Source organism: Phaethon lepturus, unplaced genomic scaffold (assembly GCF_000687285.1).
Source record: "Phaethon lepturus isolate BGI_N335 unplaced genomic scaffold, ASM68728v1 scaffold10386, whole genome shotgun sequence".
NCBI classification, from domain to species: domain Eukaryota; kingdom Metazoa; phylum Chordata; class Aves; order Phaethontiformes; family Phaethontidae; genus Phaethon; species Phaethon lepturus.
In genome coordinates, this window is record NW_010544090.1 from 23,503 (window position 1) to 35,322 (window position 11,820).

The window sequence follows — 11,820 nt, forward strand, 5'->3', positions numbered from 1 at the left end:
CTTAACATTTTCTTGGCTTCCTTTTAGAAGTAAAAGGATATATTGGCATTGAAATGGCAAAATTAGCGTCCTTTCTAAGGGTAGTTCTCCAAACCAGTAGATCTTCTCCTATGTGAACAGGTGAAATGTCTTCCCCCTTTTTTTTGTTGAAATAGCTATCTGGAGTTCTGGCACCTACAAGTTTTTTTGCTTAGGAGGCACTATTTCCCAAACATAAGAGAAATGAAACAGGAGCCTGACTTAACATATGCCTGTTAGATATTATTTTAGTCACATTGTTCTTAAAAGCACAATGAGTTTGGGTGAGACAGTATTTTCTTTGTCATAAGGCTTAAACATTTCAATGACGCTATTTTTTTTTTGACCTTACCGATACTGATCATCAGTGACATAGGATGTAATCGTGCACAAAACCACTGTTCTTGTTTCAGAGAAATCCTTGAGATTCCTTTACTGTGGTGGCCATAGTAAATGAAGCTACTGGGCAATGGTGCTCAGACATCTGTTTGACAGTTATTGCTTGTTTCTTTTCTGTCTCCCATTTTGTCTCATTATTCTATAATATCATGAGACAGACTGCTCCTATTGCAATTCTTTTCAAGACAATAGCTTCCTTATACAATATGTCTCTAACGTCTTTTACACTATGTGGTCCAAACTGCAAAGCATGATCATCCAGATCTTTTCATTCTGTAGCATATCCACTACTCCCTTCTCCTTCATTTGCAGTCTTTGCATATTTGTAGTGCTTTCATCTTGTCATTTGAGGCTTGCACTTAACTCATGCTGATTTAACTGGTGAGGTGGTGTTAGGTGAGTTAGTTTTTCGTTGCTATGCGTCACAGGCATCATTCTACTGAACAGAGTGGTAGAAGCCCAAATGTAACTTATCAGTGTTGAACTCTTGCACAGCAGGCCAATGAACCAGTTAAATTATGTCATTTTAATAGCTCAAGGGTGTAATGAATGGCCTTGTAAATTCTACTGCTGACATCTTTTTTTTTCCACTTGCTTGTTTTTGTGAATTGATGATCATCTTGGGTGTAACTGCTTTAATCCTGTATTTTACAAGTGTAAGAACCGTTTGTTACTGGAATCAGTAACTATAATAGAAAGTGGATACATCAGCTTTTTGAGATGCGTTCAGCAGCGGGACTGATGAGCAGATTTTTATCTAAAGCATCACACTGAACAAAATATGACTAAACATAAATCCTGTCAGTGAGTGCTCAGTCAGTTGTAATGTCTGCAGATCGTTCCTTACAGTAATGTATTGGGTGCAAGGATAATGGCTGTTCTGTAGATTCTTTTGTTTTTTTGGTTAGTGTGGGGGGTTTGTTTGTTTGGGTTTTTTAAACATAGTGTCTAATTGTTTTAATGGCAAAAGGAAGATGTTTGAAATATTAAGTGTGTTATATTTCTGTTTGCGGGTAATTAACTGTTCCCTGTTGGAGCATTAGGTTAGGTGATTCAAGCATTTGACTAGGTGCTTTACTGTCTTTGAATCTGAGGTGAGGAAATAACACTAGTAGTACGCTTGACATACTATAGAAGTTGGTATTGGAAGAATAGCTACGGGTGCTTCAAAGAGCACAATAAGTAGGTTATTGCTTAGTAAGGCTCTGATGAAAGAAATTAACAATGTAATATAGAACAAGATACATATATACACACACAGATATATAGTTTTATATACTTTTTTTTTTTTGTTTGTATCCAGTAGGGCCATACTGTGGTTTGTTCACTGCAACTCCACAACATGAATTGCCTAAACCAGGGAAACAGTTAATGTATTTCTCTCAGTCTGCCCTGTAGCTATCACCTCTATTTAGGAAAAGGCAGGGTAAATTCCATTACTTTCTTCTTTATAGTTTGCAAGCAAATATTGAATATTCAGTAACTTGTCAGGATGTTCTGTTTAAGTGATTATGATGCCAAGTCTTATGGCTATAAAGGCAGAACTTTTTGATATATATATTTTGAGCATGTATTAAGTGTGTACAAAAAGGGAATCTCATCTTAACTGCAAAGTAAAATGACCTTTAAACCGAATAATATCATTTATATTAGTTTTTGTAATTCCGTATAATGCCTGTTGTATCACTTCCTATTTCTGTGGTTTTTAGTTCATTTGGAAATAAAAATGCAAATATTTCACTGAAATAATTTTCATTTTCCTATAACATATTAGAACTCACAATTTATAAGGGGGTAAAGTTTGAATACAATCTTTACCCTTCTTAATTGCTTGAATAGGTCAAGTTTTCAAGGCTTTTGGATTCAATCTGAGTTCTTGCATATTACCTATAAAAGTTTATATAACACAGATGAGATGATTAAATCTTGTTAACTAGAGTTCTGAAATGTTATTTTTCCATTATATGGAAATGTTTCCATAATCTATATACAATTAGGTATTGTTTTATATTTGTATTAAATCTCCTAACTTTTCTTAGAAGTTTTTTGAACAAGCTTTAAAAAGTTCACCTTTGGCCCAGTGAACTTCTGTGCAGCTATGAAAGTAAAATGTGCTACAATTAGTAGCAAGAAAAGACAAAGGTATGAAGAGTCGATGTGTTTCTTCTGTGGGCATTCCAAGAGCAATAATAACGTAAGAAAATATTTCTCTTCCAGTGAAAAAATATAATAAATCCAGCTTAGTTTAATATTATCCAAAATTAACTGGAAAGATAAAAAAAGAAAGTGGAATTAAAATAAAATTTCATTGCGACTTAGTACTGGTGGCTCTGCTGTAATGTTCTTTATCATGGACCTAGACAAATTTACCCTAATCTCCCTTCCTACCTACATTTTATGCCTTCTTATTTGTTTTGTTTTATTTTATGTTTTTATGAAATCCAACATAAGGAAAAATATTACTGAAATTTCTGGTTATTACAGTTCTGCATGTCTCTGTGTTGTTATGTTGTTGTTGGCAGCATTCCAGCACCAACCTGCAAAGGAAGTAACACTTGTTATTTACAGTTTTTTGATTCTTTTGTAAAGTGGTAATTTTACTTTACCATATGACCATATTTTTCAGACTTCCTATCTTTTGAAAGGTGTGTGGGTTGTTTTTTTGTTGTTGTTGTTTTTTAAACTTTACTGGGAATGCAAGTGGGATTGCATCACAGCTGAAGCTGCTAGGAGCTAAAGACTGCTCAGTGAGTGTTTAGAGTTTGCTGTATGTGATCATTCATGTGCATCTTCATGGCAGATTGAGCATGTCCCAAGCCAAACTTCCATGATACTTTCTTTGCAGTTGCTGTTCTTCCTGCTTTGGATTGGGATACTGGAGTGAGATAAACCTGTCTTCCTTGTGTTCTTAGTAATAACCCCTGCTGCAGGTGCTGGAACAGAGTGAGCAAGCCTAGTTTTAAGCAGTGCTGGCATTTTCCCCTGTATTTATTCAAAGCTGTGCTTCCATTGACTTCAGCTTTAGTTGGCAATGCTTAGCAATCCTGTGCAGCCAAATCCAGGTTTATGTCAGGCACTGAAGAATGAAACACAGCAGTGACCACAGCGAAGAAGTTTGCATTGATAGGAAAGTTGTTTAGGCCATAATAATTTTAGCTGTTCCCCAGGATTTCATCTCTTCCTTCTGATTTGAAATACTACATGTAATGTCCCAGAATCTAGTGAGTAAAAAATGCTAGACTTCTGTGAGCCTAACTGGAGTTTTGGTATTCCAGAAACAGTTAATAGAGTAGAGGCCATCTTGTTGCTCGGCAGAGTTGGGCTGTGTTGTACCTCATATTGGTGCAGGAAGCTTAAAAATCTAGGGCAGCATGAAAATTTAAAACACTGAAATAAATTACTGGAACTGAAAAATTGTTCAGAATGTAGGAAGCTTGGAAGCTTAATAGGAAGTCAGTTATCAGATGGATTGAAATATATAGACACATGGAAATGTATCTTTGGAAGGCTCTAGGTACATGATGTTTTGCTGCTTGCATGTTAAAAAATAGGCCTGTCAGGTGTATCTCTCAGCTTAATGTGTATTTTATGCTACAGATGCAGATGACCAACGCAACAAGGATTCAACACATTGCATAAATACATGGTTAAGGATTTTGTGTATGGACAATAGCTAGGCTTGGGCAACGTGTTAGATTCCTAGCATGCCTTCTCAGGGTAAAACTTTTCACTTTGTGACTGTAGTTTAATCAAATAATGGTCAAGTGTTTCTGCTGCCATAATCCTCTGCAGAGACAAAAGAAAATGATACAGCTTCAGTTTCTGGAGCAAGGTGCGTGTTTTCCATGTCTCTGCCATGGGATGTGTTGGTAATTTTCTTTTTAAGTTTATCAGTTCCAATTACTTTGGGCTACCTGTTCAAGCTGAAAGAAGTAGTAAGGAATACAGGTTGTATTAAGGTCCACTTAACACCTATTATGGCCCCAGCTATAGATCTGGTCTTGGCTTTCTGATCCATAATGTAGTCATACATTCTTTTCTTACTTTTTACCTTTCCCTCTAATCAGTAAAGACATGGTTTGTGTATCTATTGGGAGGGAACTGAAGTAGTGCTAGGTATGCCTTGCCTTTGCATGCCCATGCTCTCATTCTGAAGGGGGCAGGACAAAGTACACCACATTACAGGGTATGACAAAGGGAAAAAGGTCTTTTGATTTCAAATGATACACATACATGTCAATTACATACTTCAGGTGCTGCTAAGTAATCTTTGTTTCATAATTAAGATAACCCTTAACTTTAAAAATGTTTTTTCCCCTCCCGGAATTTGCTGACACACTAGTTACACCTCAGCCATCTCCTAGAATAAGCAACACAGGCATCTGTCCTAGAGATAAACAGACCTCTTCAAAGCACTGTTTTGATTAATTACTGGAGCGGGTTCATTATGCATATTGGATGGAGACTGGAGACCTCTGAAAAATTATTATGGTTGTGTAATTAAAGACTAGCATAATACGTATGCACAAAAGTGTAAAATGCAGGTAAAATGCAAATTATTGTATTTTCTCATTTTATTTTAGTGTCTTGACTTTGCAGTTATTTTTTGGCAAAGTGACTGGGTGTTTGTTTAGATTAACAGACTGGATCTGTTATCTGAAATCTGGATTTTCAACAGATTATAGGCACTGTATTTTGTGACATTTTAAATCAGCTTTACAAGAAAGATATTTAAAGGTAGAAAGTTGAGACCCGACTTCAACTGGAGGTCCATTTCACTTGTGATCCTTCAAAAATCTTATCCTGCATATGCATTTGTAATTTTTCACTAGGCTTAACATACACACTTTGAGGAAGTCTATGTCATGGATGAACATATAGGTAACAGCCAAGGGCTGCAAGATTTAAAGTTCTGGGACCCATATCTTTTCTAAGAGTTGTTATTACTAAGCTGTTTTTCATTCTTTCAAGACTAGGGTATTGTAAGAACTGAAATATGCTGCCATATACACTAGAAGCTAACAATGAAGGAGCTGCTGTCTGTACACAGCAAAAGTACAATCCAGCATGGGCAGGCTGGATTCAATCTTTCAACTAACTTAATGATTGCTGTGTAGCCAAAGGCAGTGCCTAGTAGCTGGAGACTTCTCTTTTATCCATAATGTAGTTTATCTAAGTAGGTCTTAGGATCTTTGTCTTCTCTAGAAGATTCCAGCAGATTTTCCAGACTTGCCAGATTTTCAAACTGCTTTTTCAAGTTTTACATTCTGCTTTATCATTCTGTAGTTTTTATTTTGATTTCCATTCATGGTCCTAGTACCAGAACTTCCTTGCAAAACTCTCATGTGCTGCTAAGGACCTTTATGAATTGTTTCTCTTGTTGGGATTGTTTGGCAGTAGATCGGTAGCATGTGGAAACAGTGCAAAAGGCAAATCTGGGAGATGGAACAGTATTAGTTCACAAAACCAGGAGAACCTGTTCATGCTGAGAAATTAAGGAAACATCATCCTGTGCATGTGTGCAGAAGCACCAGGCCTCTTGGAAGAAATTGCTGAATTTAGGAAAGAGTCTTCAAATCTGCTGAGTACTAATGAATTACTACTGAAATGAAAGCTACTGAGAAAAATGGTGGTAGCCCTTTTACTTAGGAGCTAGAATGTTAGCCCTGACTTTTTCATTTTATCACCCACACTACAAAATCTGTAGTCAGCATGCGTTATGCACATGCCACAACATACTCTTAAAAATCTGTTTTGTCTAATTTTCCTTTACTTGATTTAGCTTGCTCAAGTACTATAGCGGGAAGTATTATAATTGTCTAGGTAAAGGGTTTTGACTAAATGGATCTTCCTGTGTCCAGTGTAGGTCTAATTTAATCTTGAAAATATATTGCAAGTTTCTACGTCCCTTAAAATGTTAGAAAGATCCTACATTCTAGCAAACATGTATGGCCTTGCCTTTGATACTATGATTTTTTTCTTCCCTTTTTTCACATGCATCCATGTGCACAGCTCCTTAGGAGGTTTTAGAACAAAATAGGACCTCCCAGAGATTTGCTGCTATAGTAGCATACTTAAAATATAACATACATATGTTAATAAAGGACAATTAAATTCAGTTTGTAGGCTGTGTCCTCTTCTGAACTCACTCACTCCGGGCACTAAGACTGTAATCTCAGGAATGTTTAAAGCTGGAATAAACTATCATTGTGGCAAAAGCAGCAGTTGTGCCCTTTTGCTCTCCTGCCAGTGTTGGTTTTGCCAGCTCAGCTCTTCTACAGCTGTATAGTAAACCATCAGGGGACTGATCTGACTGAAAAATACTTCCCCACCCCTATTTAGGATATAAGCTGTATGTTTGCTTTCATATTTTCTCTTCAGAAAGATGCCATATTTCAGTACTGTATCACCTAACCTCCTTACATATTCACAGAACAGATTAAAAGACGACTAAAATTCTTGCTTTGGGGGGATAATTTAGATCCTATTTAACCAAGTTACTAATATATCACAAGAATGGACCTTTTTTCACATCCAAGTTACACTTTTTCTTTTTAATCTAGCCTTGCATTTCTTTTGAGAAAGTGAATATGAAATAAAACAAACTCTCCTACTACTGTCTCCTACTACGTATTACCAAACAGTGGGTTGTTTTAACCAAAATAAAGTTTTCTGTTAGGAAAAGAATTTACCTCAGGGTTTTGTTTTTTTGGTTTGGTTTTTTTGGTTGTGTTTTTGTTGATGATGTTTTCTGTGTTGGTTTTTGGTTTATTTTGTTTTTTCCCCCAAGATCTATTTTAGATTTCCTGGGCATGATTTTATTTTCTATTCCATATGTATTGATCACTTGGATAGGTGAACAAATACTCTTTTAAATACAGTATACAAATGTTGGCATTCTAAGCAGTTGTAGAAGACATGAAAATTGAAAATCAGTGAGCTCGTTTAAACTTTAGTGCTTAGTATAGCTTCTAAGAGAAATCAGGTATTATTCTTTGGACATCATGTTTGACTGCCAAAAAATGCTCAATAGATGAAATAAATGCTAGTCCACTTACAGAAAATACAACATTGGCATGTTGGAGAAGGGAGGTTGGATCTTCAGTGAGAAGACTGTGGGAACATGAGATTTTTGGCAGTAGGAGTATTTGTATTTCAGAGCTTTCTGTGACAGCAAACTTTTAATAACATGTGTATTTATTTGAATTCTAGAGCAGGAATATTAAAAGGAAGCTTAATTATACCAGTGAACTCATTCTCTCCATTAGTTTTATTTAAAGACAACCTAAGCAAAAGAAGGTTCAAGAGAAAGAATACTTAAGACAAAACTTGTGTTACTTTTTCTATGGATACTGCTGCTTCTTGTCTGAGGATTTTAAATTTTATTCTTTCAGGCAAGAAGGTTATCTTGTACTAACCAGCATGCTGAAAACATTGTTCCAGGAATTTTGGGGACATATTACAATGCATGTTTTAGTTTGCGCAGTAGAATGTTATACCAATCTTTATTAATTGTAGTATAATATAGCATACAGAGAAAACCTGCTATCTTTTACATACTTGTGCTTTACTTTTTTTTTTTTTAAATGCTAGTGATGAGAATAAGAAAATTAATGTTTTTAGAAACTCTGGCTACAAGGGGACCGTTCTGTTATGCTGCCCCGTTGCGTACAGTACTCTAGATATATGGGGATGGGTAGATTGTTCCCTCCATAAGATAGTTCCTGAACTTTGAAACTGGTTATTTTAATATGCCTGCTAAAGGTTATTTGTGTTTTGTTTTGGGGTTTTTTTTTCTTTTTCCCTTTTACTTACTTAGAAGACAGAAGCTGAACTACAGCAACTTAAAAATAAGATACTCAAACAATACAAACCAACCCTTGCTCAGGTTTTTGAGTGCCCTAGTCTGAAAGTGTTGCATATCCTCTCTTGCTTTTTCTTTTGTCTTGACTTTCCTTAAACCTGTGAGATTCATATTAGACATTTGAAGAATTACTTGGTGCTTTCCGGAACAAATGTGCCTGCTGGCATCTTGAGCATTGCTTGCTTCTGCTCTGATGTTAAGGTAGCACTGTGACAGAAAGCAGATGATGAAGCTGTAAAACAAAAATCTCTGAACTGAAACAATTTCACTTCTCCAGTGTAAACATCAATATTGCTTTATTTCTAAGTTTTTATTTAAATGATAATTTTTAGAATTAACTACTGTTTGTATACATATTTTTAGAAGTACTAAAAAGCCTCTGCATAGCTGTACTGGTGAAAGCAGCAGTTGCAAAATGAAGGGTATAATTTTAACAACATTTTTGTAATATAAAAAGTTCTTTCAAGAAGAAATGTAGAATTGGATGCTGGAGTTTTTATAAAATAAGAAATGAGCCTATGTTAGAAAATGATTTTTTTTCCTATAACGGTCTTTCCTTTTTTTTTTTTCCTTCTAGGACCGGAATAGGCCCTATGACACTTTTAACTTGCACTCTTTGGAAAATTCCTTAATGGATATGATAAGGACTGATCATGAGCCTCTGAAAGGTAAACACTACCCTCCCAGTGGCCCACCAATGAGTTTCGCTGATATAATGTGGAGGAATCATTTTACAGGTTAGGAATATTCATATGTCCATGCTTGCTTGGTGTTTAAACAAAAATCAGCTTTTCAGTATTGCTATAAACTTTTTGCTAATGAATGAGTTGTCAGTTATGAAAAAATTATGTTTTCCCATCTTAAGATAATAATCTCTAACTGTAGGAAGATAAGGTGAAATGTCCATACATTTATTATAAGTGCACAATCACAATATTATCCAACTGGCATTTCCAAAGCTTGGTTTTGTGTATCAGCAAATTGCAGAGTTAGGTCTCCTGCTGCAGTCACTCAGTTCAGAAAATGTGTAGTGCAACTGGAGTCCAGTTGTTGTGTTTAATATCTTATTCAAAGTTAATACTACTATTATTTTTGGATCATCAGCCAGTATATAGGGTTCTGAACCAACCACTGTATCAAGCTTACTCTCTACAGTTGTTTTAGGTTTCTTTTTAAAAAATGTATCTTAAATTGGATTTCAAATTCTTAGGAGGAGCCAAAAACTAGATGTTGTTAAGTGCTGGGAAGGTTTTGATTATTTATGCTACTAAACTGTGTTCGTTCTATCAGGTGTAGCATTGGAGATGAAACTGTTTCTAATACTCAGCTGATACTGAATAGTGAAAGGTTGTGGCAGCATTTCAATGAATAAATTTAAATAAATTGACCTGCACACTTTTCTTTCTTAATCTTTCATTGCTTAAGTTTAAAAATAGGTACACATTCTTGCTCACTTGCATTCTTGCTGACTTTGAAGACTGAAGATAATAGTAAGCCATATACAAAGCAAGTATTGAGCTAGAAATGATTCCCAAACTCTAAGAAGTCAGGACTCTGGAACTGATAGAGAAGAAAATTAGTTGTGTATGGCACATCCTATGCTAATGCTTACATACATACATTTGTGATGTCACGACTATCTCATTTTCTTCCCTCTCCATTTATATATTACATGTGGAGAAATACTTTTTCTTGGTCTAAAGTCTTGTGCTTTTTTCACCATCTTTCTGGGTACAGAATTTTTTTACAACTATACCAAACTGGATTCCGTGGTCTCAGCTCTTAACTTACGCTTTCCACTATTATCTTGAAATTGGCTGTGCTGTACCCTTCATATGTCTTTAACCATTATTCAGCTGTGTAAAATGGCAAGAAATAGTGTCTCATATCTATTCTGATCATAGTCCTCCAAAATAAGTGTTAACTTGAAACTTACAAAAAACAAGCTCAGCAAAATTGAGATTTCTGCTGGATATATATTTCACATGGCTGGTATTAATAAATAAATAAATCCAAATTGCTAGTAAGTAGATTTAAGTATTTTTTGTATCTTATTAAATGTTTTATGATATAAGGGGTAATTGTTTTAAACTAAAAGAGGGTAGATTTAGACTAGGTAAAAGGAAATTTTTCACAATGGGGGTTGTGAAACACTGGCCCAGGTTGCCCAGAGAGGTGGTAGATGCCCCATCCCTGGAAACATTCAAGGTCAGGCTGAATGGGGCTCTGAGCAACCTGATCTAGTTGAAGACAACCCTGGTCCTTGCAGGGGGGTTGGACTAGCTGACCTTTAAAGGTCCCTTCCAACCCAAATGATTCTATGATTATAATCTAGCTAAAACGCCATGTTTTTTAAATTAGTATTTGTTTAAATATACAAATTGAGACTAATTTTTCAAAGACTGAATTTCCATATGAACCTGAGCATGGAAAAAATGAGAAAGATTGGGTTAGAAGTTGTATTACTCTAGAAAAGACTGTAACACCATGTAAGTGCAATTTTGCTTATACTTTTTTATTATCTCTTTATAACTATTTTAAATGTTTTTTATCGGTGTATTAGCACGTAAAATAATAATGTGTAAAAATCTGTAATTCTTTTGTGGTGTTGGGTCATTCTATGAAGAATCGTTTCCAGTGCTCAGCTGAGCTAGTCTATGTAAGTGTTGCAAGTGGCATATTCCACAGCTGCACCTGAGTGTCATAATGCTATTTAATGTTGGTGTTTTGCAGGAGGTAGAAATGAAATTCTTGGTTTCATTAAGCATCTTCATGCTTTTCAAGAAAAGTATCCTTTCCAAAACAAACTTAGTATTTTTATCTCTACTAGGTTATTGATTTATTTAGGAGGCTGACTAGTTTAGATAGACATTTGAAAGCAGTAGGAACTGTTTTCTTCTGCTGAAAAAGCAAAACAAGAGTGGGGTATTAACTGTAAAGTGTAAGTTCATCTTTTCCGTTCACCAATGGGACTGTTAGCTTTATTTTTTTTCCTCTAACAAACATTTCTCTTACTGGATGTGCTCTCTAACTATCTAATTTTCTCACCCAGTGCTGCTCACCTGTTTTGGCCTTCCTGCCCCCTTACTTAGTGCTCTTCCAGCCTGCAGTCCAGCAACAGTTGGAGAAGTCTTGTTTACAATTAGTTATCTCTCTCTGTCTCTGCCCAGCTGTTTTTCTTTCCCCATTGATATAGTTAATTCCCTGTCTTGCTTTCTTTTCCTCCTCCCTCTAACTACAGGGCTTTGCTAATCTCCAGCCTTGGCTTGACATAGTGTGCACTTTCCTCTACTCCTGTTTTCACACTATGCAGCATGACTGGCAATATTTGTAAAGTGGCTGTTTCAGGATGTGTTCATTCTCCTTTCCAAGAAGTGTTGTCTTCCTCTGTGTTAAACAGATCTATGTTACTATTTTAACTGAATCCTTTTCATAAAAACCTAACCATTTTTCTGCAAACATGGATCCACTCCTGAAATCGCTTTCCTATTGCATTTCCATTGTTTCCTTTTCCATGAAAATTCGTCTTGACTCTTTCC

The 11,820-nt window shown here is 35.6% G+C and overlaps 1 protein-coding gene across 1 annotated transcript in view; it reads left to right on the top strand.

Moving 5' to 3' along the window:
• CPEB3 (cytoplasmic polyadenylation element binding protein 3) overlaps positions 1-11,820 on the top strand; it is an 86,667-nt gene that overhangs the window by 15,634 nt on the left and 59,213 nt on the right. Inside the window, exon 3 of the mRNA XM_010288554.1 lies at positions 8,859-8,949. Coding sequence (XP_010286856.1) covers positions 8,859-8,949 — 91 coding nt within the window. The remainder of the gene's footprint in view (positions 1-8,858; positions 8,950-11,820) is intronic.